Source organism: Lipophrys pholis (assembly GCF_963383615.2).
Source record: "Lipophrys pholis genome assembly, chromosome: 5".
NCBI classification, from domain to species: Eukaryota; Metazoa; Chordata; class Actinopteri; order Blenniiformes; family Blenniidae; genus Lipophrys; species Lipophrys pholis.
The window spans coordinates 30,085,908-30,098,585 of NC_137628.1; the positions used below are offsets into that span (position 1 = coordinate 30,085,908).

At 42.8% G+C, this 12,678-nt stretch overlaps 1 protein-coding gene across 2 annotated transcripts in view; it reads left to right on the forward strand.

Moving 5' to 3' along the window:
- The first annotated feature begins 1,087 nt into the window (after positions 1-1,087).
- The window catches only part of mxi1 (max interactor 1, dimerization protein), a 31,439-nt gene continuing 19,848 nt past the window's right edge, over positions 1,088-12,678 (forward strand). The window contains exons 1-3 of one of the 2 annotated variants that reach the window (XM_080464320.1): positions 1,088-1,497; positions 3,820-3,922; positions 7,655-7,684. In XM_080464320.1, coding sequence (XP_080320446.1) covers positions 1,269-1,497; positions 3,820-3,922; positions 7,655-7,684 — 362 coding nt within the window. In that variant the 5' untranslated portion in view covers positions 1,088-1,268. Of the gene's footprint in view, positions 1,498-3,184; positions 3,653-3,819; positions 3,923-7,654; positions 7,685-12,678 lie in introns of those variants that run through there. The other variant, XM_080464321.1, reaches the window with a different exon arrangement.

Here is a 12,678-nt window from a genome sequence, read left to right on the forward strand (position 1 = left end):
TCACTTTTGAAATGATCATATTTATTATTCTTATTATAGTAATGAGCCCACAGATTGAGATCATGTTCACCCCCTCTTGACCTGTTTTAATAGCCGAGACGTTTAATTTTCAAACACAGAATATTACTTTTATCTACCATTTCTTTATTTCTGCTGTTAATTCTGGATGGCTGTAATATTGCATAAAACTGTTCAAACTAACTACTTTCACTTGAGTAGATATAATTATTGTGCTTCTACGTGTTAACCAAGTACAATATGGGCAATGCAACATTGGTACACGCGTTCAGAGGAAAGCTAAAGTGTGAAACAGTCCAACATTTATCATGACTTCATACTTTTTCGGTGCACGGACGACTCGTCCACAAAACCTGGACAAACAGTGCAGAACTAGTTTTTTCATCATTATTGATTTGAAGGATTATTAAGTATATTTGACACAAAAAGGTTGACGATATCATGTATTTCTAGCATCTTTGATTCAGCAAACAAAGGATTTGTTGGGGCGTAATAATAATCAACTTGAGTGATGAGTCTAATGGCTTGTTGGTTTTATAATTATTTCCTCATATTTCCACACCATAACTCAGATTGTTAGAGTTATTTAATAAGTTGAGTGAATTTTGATCTAATAATGATCTGATTTTACATATTATGCCAATAGTTCTTTGCTAATTTGGACTTCAGGATATTCATATGCGGCTTCTAGCTGAGCTTTTCATCAAAAGGAATTCCTAGAAATGTATTTACATGCACTTGTTCAATTTGTTTACTATTAACAGAATGGTAAACAAAGAGAAACAGTCATATGACACTATGATAAATATATATGGACATGTACTAGATATATGAAACATTTATAAAATATCAATTAGAAATAACAATATGTGAAAGTACATTGTGCAGGATTTATTTTCTGAAGAATAATTCAGAAACGTCATCCGTGCAGGAGTCTACTCGTCCTACGATCTACTTGTTCCGCCTCTAACCAGTCGGGCACAGGGACCATGCGGACTCCTCGGACTCGGGGGGCCGGGCTCCGGGCTCCCCATGCAGCAGCATCCACTGACATTGGCCACCGCTCCACATTAAACAGCCTGCATTCATAAAAAACACAGGGAAAAAAGAAGCGAGGATCCATCTGACAAGCAGCGTCTCACTGGAAGCTGCCTCACTGCTCGGTGCGCTCAGAAGCTGGTGAGAAACAACAAACAACAAACAAACAAACAAACAAACAAACAAAAAAAAAAACTTCTCCAAGGAGCAAAATGGCCAAAAGTGAGAGGCAGAGGAGAAGTTTGAAGAGTGAGGAATTCTTCTTTGACTCCGATGCGTCCCTCCTGGATCAGCAGGATTTCGAGATGTCCAGTTGTCCTTTCAATGACGTCTTCATCTCCAAAGACTCCCACATGGACCAGATCAACACTTTTCTGAAAAACGTGCAAGTTTTGCTGGAGGCTGCTCGGTTTCTTGAGAGCGCCGAGAGGAAGGATGGAAGTGAGTTTATTTCTGCTGCGTTTGATCCTGTTTTCTTTTTCCTTTTTTCATTTGCATCTGAATTTCATGGGGGGAAAAAACAAGACTTCATTGTCAACAGACTCAGACAACAAAGGGCTGAGTTCATTCAACTCCGCACCACTGCTGCAATAAGCACAACCAATGACAAGGCACCGAGATGATACAAGCATGAAAATGCAACCCCCCCCCCCCCCCCCGTACTATTTATAGTTATATATCTATCTCTGCGCGTTGGGCACTTTGCATCTCCACAACTTCCTGCACATCAATCTGATTTTATTCTTTAATTCTCCTCTTCATACTCACATACAGCAGTATGACAGGATGATTCGGTGTGTGGGTGTGAGTGCTGGCTACCGAGACGTTATAATAAATCTGACCACATTGCAGCGCCCTCCAACTCGGTGTAGGATGATGTCATTGTGCCCCCGCAGACTCCGTGGAAAAAAGAAAAAAAAACAACTTTGTGGATAAAACGATTTGTGCGCAACCGACCCATGTGTTCGAATATACATTTCTGACCTTGCTGTTTAATTTCCTTGTCTATTATCGTGTATTAATTGAACAACTGATGAGCTATTACTGCTGATGGTATGAACTTCCATGTGCTTTGCATTATTGAATTGCAGGTGGATTTTTGAAATGCGTTATTAGAATCGCCCGCTGAACAGGGAGAAGTGGTGCTTTAATAGAGTCCGATTAAAGAGGCTGCTGGGTTGTTGTTTTCGACTTTTCTCGAACATATACGCTCTGCAGAGAGATCTTGTTCATGTGCTCATGCGCGCTGCATATCTAATGTTAATGCTGTAGTCTGTCGCGAGGAATCGTTGTCACGTCGTCTCTATAACGTGGGAATTCTGCACAGATCGCGGCTCTCATCCTCGATTGTTTGCTTCCTGCTTTCTGGGGGCGTGGCGCGTGGGGCGCCACATGGCGCGAAGCTCCTCTGCGGTTGGTCCGCCGCGAGCTCAACCCTCGCCGCCTTGCAGAGGCTTCCACCAATCAGACTGCTGCTCGGTTGTGACGTCACGTGTTGCTGGGCATGGCTTCAGAGGGCCAATACCCTCCCACGTTCCCGGTGAAGCATGGGAGATGTAGGACACTGGAGAGAGGGCTCCATGACATCAGGATCAAATATGTATTTGTTTAGTGTGTAAAGAAAAAAACAAAAACAAATTGAGATCGAGTACAGGTACAGTGTTGGCTGGAAATGGCTCCAGTACCATGCGACCCTAAACTGGATCAAGCAAGATTTAAGAAGGATATGATATGATATGAATGTTATATTTACCTGCCATAACCCTGAAACAATACACTAAAGTGCTTTGCAAATCAACTGGTGAATTAGCGTACTTAAATTTGGGAAAAATCTGAGGAAAAAAATACTTTAACTAAGTCATCTTAAATACTTTTGTTGACCTGTAGACTATGGGGTTGCCCCACAGAAGCACATTTGTTGAAATAGAGTTTTGTTTCAAAGTGCTGTACCTAAAAAAAATAAAAATCCCAATAATAGACACTAAATGTTCCCATTCATAAATATTGTGCGTGTTTTACACTACCTGCGAACGGCCTCGAAGCACTCGGTTTCCCAGAAAGCACCGCGCTTCGACTGACCTCTCGAGCGCCGCGTGCCCGCCTCCCAGCCGCCGCGTGCCCGCCTCCCAGCTGAGCGGCGAAGTAAACAAACAGCCGAGGAGAGGAAGCGAGCAGCTGCAGGACACTTTGCTGGCTGTGGCCTTCCTCCGGGATCTTTTATACTGTTTGTACCCGTTTTTTGTACCAATTTCATATCGAGTTTCCTAGAAAGTTTTAATACTTTGATACACCTCGACTGTTTCTACCACCGAAGCCTGGCGGGGTTTTGCCTGGAGCTCGCGAGCTTTGACAAACGCTGGATTTCCCCCTCCAATTCTTTCTCTTTTGACAAAAGGCTTCTGATGAGACTTTAAAACCTCGTCGTGTTTTAGTGTAGAAGGAACCGATGCACCGTCTTCCTTTCCTCTGAAAACGAGCCGCTGTTTTTTTGCAAAGCTCACGTCGCCAGCAGCCTCGGGAAGCATGACGGCTGTTCAGCTCATAAACATCCAGCGGTTACTGGAGGCAGCGGAATATCTAGAGAGGAGAGAAAGAGGTAAATAGATATGTGTTCCATCAGAGGGACTCCCCGGAAAGAAGCGTTATGAGGCGTTAACGGCTTCAGCAGACTGCCGCTGAGGTTTGAGGAGGAAACGAGTCCAAACTAGTTCACGTCTAACATGATGTCTTGTTTTGTTTTGTTGTTGTTGTTGTTTCCTCCAGAGTGTGAACACGGATATGCTTCGACATTTCCTTCAAATCAGAACACAAACTACCAGAGGCAAAGAAAATTCCGAAATAAGAAGTTTAGCAGTAACCACAATAGGTAAGTGTTGGTTTACGTTCACATCGCATGCTAAAACCCAAAAAACCAGACAAAAGCATAATTTGCTATAAAGCCAGAAGACTGTTTGTACTTGTGGGCTGGTGAGTGTGTTGCAGGTTGCATGTGATTCTAGAGTACACTAGTACACAGTACTGCACTTTGCAGACAATGGCGACACTTTATTGCATTTCGTTGGGTAAACACGTGAGCTGTCACCCCTCTGGACTGCAACTAAAACACCTCTGTGTTCCTTACAAGAAGTTTGCATTGTTTTATTAAACGTTGTTGGTGTGACATCTGACCGTGTGTTTAGCTTGGAGGAGGAGGAGGAGGAGGAGGAGGAAGCACCAACCCTCTGTGAGCTCTTCATCAGCTGATTGTCAAACGGACTGCAGTGGCCAAGGTTAGGGGCCGTGGTCAAAGTGTCAGCTTCAAAACGAAAAATATAAAGTGGAAGGTTTTCCAGCCTTTTTGCATCTAACCGAAATAAATCAGGTTAAAATAGCAGGGATATAAATTGGGTTGATTATAGTTTTTTTGTGCTTGACATGCACTTTGTCTGCCATGTTATTTGTATTTTACACCGTGTGCCCGAGCAATGTTTTGTCTTTCGCCCTAAAGAAGGGAAACGCTGCTATTTATGGCCTGTGTTGTTTGCAGGCATCCAAAGGTACATTGAGCATCTTTCAGGAGTAATGAGGCCTAGTGGAATCAAGTGTTTAACGTTTTGTCTTAATTTACAAGTTTATTTAGTGACTTTTTGTGTGCATTAGTCAAAGCTGTTGGAGAGTTTTGTGGAAGCTTTAATCTGTTCGAAGATGCTGAATATAATTCTGTAGAACATGACAATCACATTGTTAGCAGCTGCAACGATTAAGTCAAGCCCTTTGCTCTCACTGATGACAGCAATGTATGCCACAGTAGAAGTGGCGAGGATTTCCCAATATAAGCACCACATGCTTCGTGTTTTCTCCTGGTGTTAGGCTGCTTACAATAATCTGTCCATTGACAGTCATATATCAAAGGTATATGCTTCCCTCTCTCTCTCTCTCTCTCTCCCTTTCTCTGAGCCTTTTAATATTAATGTAAGAGAGGGGCACAAACAGAAACTGCACATTACTCATCATGAGCTCAGGATACTGCCTTGTTCTGCATGGCAACAGTCACAATCAGATATACGGTACAGTCCCTGTTTTAACATCTCATAAGAATTACTAGTAAAGCAATAATTTGGGTGTCTATTGTGACATTAAATCAGAGTTAAAGCAAGTTTCACGAAGCATTTTGTTACTCTCTTATAACACACTAATGTGCATAAAATAAAATGGAAGCAACAGACTCAACAGGAGTCTTATGTATGAATGTATTATCCTCATTTGTGGAAATCTTTTAATTAAAGATTTCCACATGTGTCTTTCTTGAGTGATGAAATACGGCGACTAGGAGAGAGCATCATGCCATGCTGCATATGTTCTCACTCAATAAACACTGAGTAAAAGTATGAGTGTCATCCAATATTGATACTAAATTCAGTCAATAAACAACTCAGTTATTGTAATATATTAATATTAATGTATTAATCTCCAGTGCTTTTTATTTATACAGTCATTGCTTCTTGTTCTTGTTCTTGCTCCAGCTGCCTCTCCGTAGCGTGTCGAGGCTTAAACTGGAGGGGCTTATCTGGCCCTGTCCTCTCCTGACGACCGTTTATAGAAGGGTTTCTTTATCTCATTGACCGACTCTGTGTGTCCATATACTGTACATCCGTACACACATATGGAGCATGCTCGTCCACAGAGGGGTGTGTGTGTGTGTGTGTGTGTGTGTGTGTGTGTGTGTGTGTGTGTGTGTGTGTGTGTGTGTGTGTGTGTGTGTGTGTGTGTGTGTGTGTGTGTGTGTGTGTGTGTGTGTGTGTGTGTGTGTGTGTGTGTGTGTGTGTGTGTTTCAGCCAGTACACAATCTGTATTGCATTGTAGTCACGCTGCATAGACAGATATATCTGATTCAGGAGGTGGGCGAAAGAGGTTTGTGATGAAAAAAAACCCTATGGGGATGTAAGCTGACTAAAATTGATTTCTCTGAATCAGAGTCCATCCTAAGATGTTTTCTATATCTGTGTGACAGCTGCTTTAATGCAGGGGCTACGACCCGCTCTGTTTCCAATATAGGAGCTAAACGTAGGCATGGCCCCATATTGGACTTTTTTTGTGTGTGTGTGTGTGTGTGTGTAGTAGGCGGTACTGTGGTGTAGTGGTTAGTATCGTCATCTTTAGGTCTGAGCTTGGATGACTGTCTGTCAATTTGTCTATTGTTATCTGGACCCTAACTTGGAATTAAGTTCAAACTATTCTGTATATATGTTGGTTTTTTTTTGTTTTTTTGTTATTGCAAAACAGTCATTATATCATTCAGTTAACATATTCATGCAATTCTTGAATAATTATAAATCAAATTCTTAAAAAAAGTACCAAATTGTTTGAGCAAATAAAATGAAATTCTGGCGAAACATTCAGAGCTTAGAAAAGCTTCAGAAGTGGGATGTCGGCTACCAAGCAATACTGAGGCAGTGCAATCTCTCTGAGTAACTGGTGCAAATATTCACACTAAAGTCATTTCAAAAGTCATACTTTTACCTTTTGGTGATATTGAAGAAGCGTGTAAACAGAGCAGATATGACTGATCACGTCTACTTTGGTGATTTCAGTACAGCTGACTGGTGAATTCAGTGCCAGCACAGTCATGCATGACTGCTGCATCGATGTAGGATTTGTAAGTTGAACCTTGTCAAGAGCAGGCGTGAGAACGCAGGTTTTCTGGAAATGGCCTGTGCCAGCTTTACATGGGAGCTCAGTGTTTTGCTGTGATCGCAGCAGCTACTCATCCTGGTCAAAGACCTTGTCGCGTTAAATCAAATACACTGCCACAGTTGACTTAACATCCACTCTTGCATATGCAACTACATGAACGGTAATGCATTTTAATGTAGACGTGTGGTGTTTTTATTGGTGTAAATAATTAAACTTGAAGAAATAATTTTCTCTGAAGCTGGTCCAGTTTTTACTGACTCAGCTGCAGCTTTTGAAACTTGGCACTTCCTTTGCTCCATTATATTGTGGTTATTTTATTCCCCCTCCAACGATTCTTGCAAAAAATAATACAATTTTATAAAATCCTGCATTTTCCGAGACAAAGTCGATCACGGTTTGTGGAGAGGGGAAAACAGCCGGTGAAGTATCACGGGGGAAATCTTGTCTCCCTTCACTATGTTGCCACACAAAGACTCTCTGGGACCAGCTGATTCACTTTACATTATTAACAGAGCAATGAACCCTGGCTGTGTGTGTTTGTGTACATACACACACACACACACAGTGTGAACTTAAGTGTCTGTGGTGTCACACATGTGCTCCTACAGTTCAGCTGTGCATTATTGAGGACGGGGCTGGAGATTGGTACATTCCTGGACGCCACGTTGACATTTGACATCCACTGGATGTGGAATCGGTCTTGTTTGGGATTAATTAATAAATCCAGAAATCAAATTTGACACGTCAATTCCCTCCTGCTCTGTAGCCTGTGTTTTCTAATTACTACTGATTTTCACACTGTGGCGTGCTTTGGTTTTCATTTATATTTCCAGAAAAAGACACAGTCCGTCTTCTTTTGCCCTGTATGCAAAAAAAACGTAAAAAAATCTGTGTCATTGACAATGTCTGTATTGTGTTTTTGCAGGTCTACACACAATGAGCTGGAAAAGAATAGGTGAGTTTGCTTTATATGTTGTCGAAACCACAGAGCATTGCCTGTGTGTCCACACACACACACACCCACACACACACACCTTGACATGTCAAAGTCCCTCCAGCCCTGCTTTCATTTTTGTGCCACAAGCTTGTCGACCTCCTTCAGGCTGTAAAACTGAAAGTGAAGAGTGGCCTACTTGTGGACGGGATATTTTTCCGGCGTTCCTCTCTGTCACGCACACGTTTTGTATTTCTTTTGTATAAGACGTGTGTCCTTCCACAGTTATGTGGCTCAAATCGTTTCCATCGCTTGTCGAAGCCTGTAAGTGCATGTGTAGCACATGCCTGTTTACCCAGAATGCTCGTACACATAAGAAGTGTGCATACACCCTCAGCTGCTCGCTTCGCTTGTCGACTATGACAAACTCTCACTGTTGAAGTACGTCTGTAGGCAGGACTGGACGCTGGCAAGGCTAAGAACGATTGTTTGCTTTGATGCATGGATCTCTTTTCATTGGTATGCGCTAGTGTTTCCAGGGTCAGCTTGATAACTTCACCATAAACCCGTTCAGAGGTTTTCCCAGCCTGAACATGAATCTGCATTCATGACTGTAACCACAGTGTTAGAAGTAGTGTATTCAGCAGGCCCGGGGTTTGCTATGGTTTACCACTCCGTCCTCTGAAGGGAGCAGGGCTCTTAGAAGCCCTTATCAGATTGAGTTCACCACCCACATAGTGTGCTCGCCGGTGTTTATCCTCTGCAAGTTTGCAGGCTTCAAGAGTCAAGCTTGTAAAGGGTTTTCTTTGACACCATAAATAAGAGTGGCGAGACTTTTAGGATTTATGGTAAATAGGAAAAAAAACAAAACTAAAAAAAACAAGCGAGTCTCTTTCCATTTCATTATCTCTAAATCTCTAAATGTGTGGGTACAATGAAAGGATGTGGGAGGCTGGATCCATTCAGTGTAATTACATATCACCTCGGCCTGTTTTTCTCGCCGTTCTCCCTGGCAGCCTCTTCTGAAAGGATGGGAACATTGGAAGGAGAGCCGTCCAGTGAGTTAAATATAGAAGAGAGTTGATGTGTCATCTTGGTGCTCATATGCGAAGCCACACAAGGCCAGCCGGTCGGCTGACTGGCCTCGGCAGATTGCAGCTCCCATGCGGGTTGTTTTTTTTTTTGTTTTGTTTTGTTTTTTTTAAGTGTTCCACCCACACAAACACATTTCAAAAAAAGGTGCCAGCTCTGTTGTTTGTTCCTACAATGCAGTGTGAAGGCTGTTATCGTCACTTCTTCCACACTCTTGTAGCTGTAGTATAGCCTGTTTCTCTGGCCATTTATGGCTTATAGTCATATCTGCCAATCAGGGCCGGGCAGTGCAGAGCCTGTGCAGGACAGAAGGGATCAGCGCTGACTCCTTTTCTCGGCAGTGGCATACTATTGAGCTGTGGTCACTGCAAAGTTATGAGCCATTAGATCATTTGAATAAGTGGTTGAATAATACCTCACACACCATAAAATTATTGAGCAAGACGTATAAAGGAATTGGTTTTACCCACTCATTAGTGCATTTCACAGAACTGTGAACTCCCATGTGCGTGTTTTCAATCCCGTCATTTTTTACAACTTCCAGTGAGACTTGAATCCTCTCCCTCCTCTTTTTCCTGGCTCCGGTCTGCAAGCTCACCCACAGAGATGTGCCTGAGAGCAGATCGGGTTGGAACAGGCCGTCCTGTACCATGCTACTGTACCAAATCCAGATACTGACTCCCTGTTTTTGCTTCAAGCTCATTTTTGTTTTTTCACCTGGACACATTAGTGTTGTTGCTTTGTAGGCGACGAGTACAAAGCTCAGCACAGTCTGGCTCAGCAAAGAAAGAGGGTAAAAATTGAAATGGTAATCCATCTTTTTAGAAGCGCATTAAAAGTCAGAATCATTTATAATCCTCCTTTTTTTTTTGCCAGCAGCTAATCCAATTCCCTTTAAGTACATGCCCTACTGTAAGTTATATGTATCGGGCATACTTGTTCAGCCGAGTGTGTCAGGCTTATACCATGATTCTACAACAGCTCTCGTTCCATCTCAGCAGACTTTCAAAATCTCATAAATTGGAGGCATCTCCTTTATGTTCCAGGATTTTTTTCCCCGACACTTATCAACCTTTCTCTATCAGCAGCCGGCGAGACGTTTCGCTTTGCATGGCTACCGCAGGTCTTGATAACCCCTGTGACGCTGAGACCCGTGGTGACAGCAGAGACTTCAGGGTGGCGATGAAAGGCTCAGAGAGAGGAAACAAAAAAACACACATTCCAGACGCCTGTACAGTGGGACCAGATAACATGGAGGCTCTGGTGCTTTGATCATGAACCTCCAAACGGCCTCGTTTCACTTCCACCGTCTCAGCAGGTTTTAACAGTAAAAAGCTCGTCTGCTTGCGTGTTGCAGTTCCACCACTTTGATCTCACAGCCTCTCCTATATTAGTCATTTTCTTTGATAATAAATTCTCTAGCTGAGGTTCGCGGTTGTTTACAAAGTGGATGTTTATGACATTAAATAACTGAGTTTAATCTGCAGGTGTTTCAACAGCTTCCATACATTTTAAGTCACGTCTCTATTTATTGATGATCGATACAGAAAGGCTTTTACTTTCTACAATAAATCCACCCGACCCACCGCTTATCATTTCAGTTCCTCCAGTGCTGAGACATAGTCATTCATATATTGTTTGTTGAGGCTAAGCTTAGAATACTTGTAGCACTTATTTCCCCCCGGTGCCTCCACATTAGCTTTTCCACTTGATTCTTTATGAATGAAGCTGGTCAAACAGTGCGTGTGTTAAGCAACTTGCTCCAGCAATATTAATTAGGACAACACTTTGTGATTAGACTCGTCCTTGGGTGGCAAGTAAGGAGTACTGGTGCGGCCCAAGTTTGTTTTGGCTCAGCAGCACTATCTCCTCCTGTGACTTTGGATTTTCTGTGTGAAAGAGGAAAGAGAAACGGTTGGTTTCTCCTGCGTCGCAGCAGATGAGGTGGTTTGGTTGTATAATGCATTTCTATAAAAAGACATGTTGTGTTGCTCGGACCAAAAAATGAATATCACCTCAAGGTTGTCACATCTTTTAGTTTGTTCATACTTTAGTGAGGACTGGAGGCTTTTGTATATTCCTATTCTTTGCAACCAGTGGGCTATAAAGTCTTTGCTGTTGTTGGAGCCTTGGGGTTGGATGAGCAGCCAAACATGAATAAGCTTGTTTTTTTTTTTGTTTGTTTGTTTTTTGCTGTACTGATGCTCCTTGAAGAAAGCAACGCTGCCTCACCAGTCTTTCTGTTGTCCGCCCAGTGAGTGCGGCCTATTCTCAGGCTCTGCTGCAGGGCCTAAACTGGGACCATTTGTTCAGACCAACGTGACGACTTGTAAGCTTTTCTTGGCCCAGAAAAGCAGCTTAAGGGACTTGATCTTTGGTCTGGTGAGCCCAGCTAGAGCGCACGCACACGTGCTGCACCATGTCACCTCCCCTTTCTCTCAGGCCACCGGGCGCTCGTTCTTGAAGGCTCCGCTCGGCTTCGGCTTAGCTACCGATGGTGTCAGAGGACGAGGAAGTCATTGACAGGCTGATGGGATGAGTGGAGGGATTGGTCAAACACACCTGACTAAGAGAAGCACGCAAGCCTAACCTACACTCCCGCTGTGTGAACATTGAAAGTATTTCCGTCCTGTAATTAACACAGTGAGACATTAGCCTGCATCAGGGTGGGATATACGTACGCGCTGGCCTCTATCGGCAAATAGATGGTCGGCTACGTAAGCCTTCCCCTTGACAGACCAGTGTGGCAGGTGCACAGTTTGTTTGTCTCGGTACAAAGAGAAAGTACCTTGTTTAAGCTGCGTCTTAATGAGAGACACGCTTTACTCAAGGACGCCAAGATCGCCCCTTTTCCACTTGCACCAGGTTGATGGCAGCAGTGGGTCATTTCATGTTGAGGCAGAACACAGCGGAATCGAACTTTATTGATTTACCTTTCAATCGCACCTTCTGACACGAGGACCTTTTTGTAGATTGACATTTAGTCACATACGTCACAAAGACAGGTTCTTACCCTTTCATATCGGAAAACTGAAACAAACAGCCCCTCCAAAATAAGTATTGTAAAAATATGCATTTATGATATCGTTTTCGTATGATCTCAAAATATCTTGTAACTTAATTTTACTTCTAAAATACATTTTCACCATTTTAAACTTGTACAATTCATCTTTCTCAAAATATTGACAAAAATATTATTTTGACATGTCTCATACCAGATAGTCTATTTTTCTTTTCTTTCCGTAAAATGGTATCAAATTTCAATTAGCATATCCTTCCCTCGCAGGCGTTCACCAACTCCCCATCCAGTAGAAATGTATTTACAGCTTAGCGTGTCTCCTCTGCACCACCTGCAATGCTGGCATCGGAAAACTGCTCCCAATGTGAGTGAGCCCACAAACAGGGGGTGTTTCTACTGGAGACGTCAGTCAAATGTAGAATATCCGCCCTCGACTTTGAAGCTTATTCATCAGAAATACATCATCATACATGAGGTATCCACAATAGTTTTTCATCGTCGTTTCACTCTGGGATGGAGCAATGGTAATAAAGAAACTGGATCACACTGCGCATTGGTTTCGTCATCTAATGCTTATTGCTATTTTTTTCTTTTTATTTTAACAAAGAATTAGATAAACTAAAGATACACTTAAAAATGTAACATCACCACTTACCTGCTATGTGTAACATCAGAGGTCACGGTTGTCTTGCCCAGGAGTCCATCCCGACACAGATGTTGTGCAGACGGGTGGGGGAAAGGCTCTCCGCAGCAGGAGGCTGGATGTCGGCACTTGAAGGCTCATCCGTCACTCACATCTTGTCTAGCTTTTGCGACTCTTGGCTTGTCTTATCTTGGCGCCTTCATGTTGTGCCCTTATCCTGCAAAAGTGCATATTTATACACCGTTGAGTGCAATGGCAGTG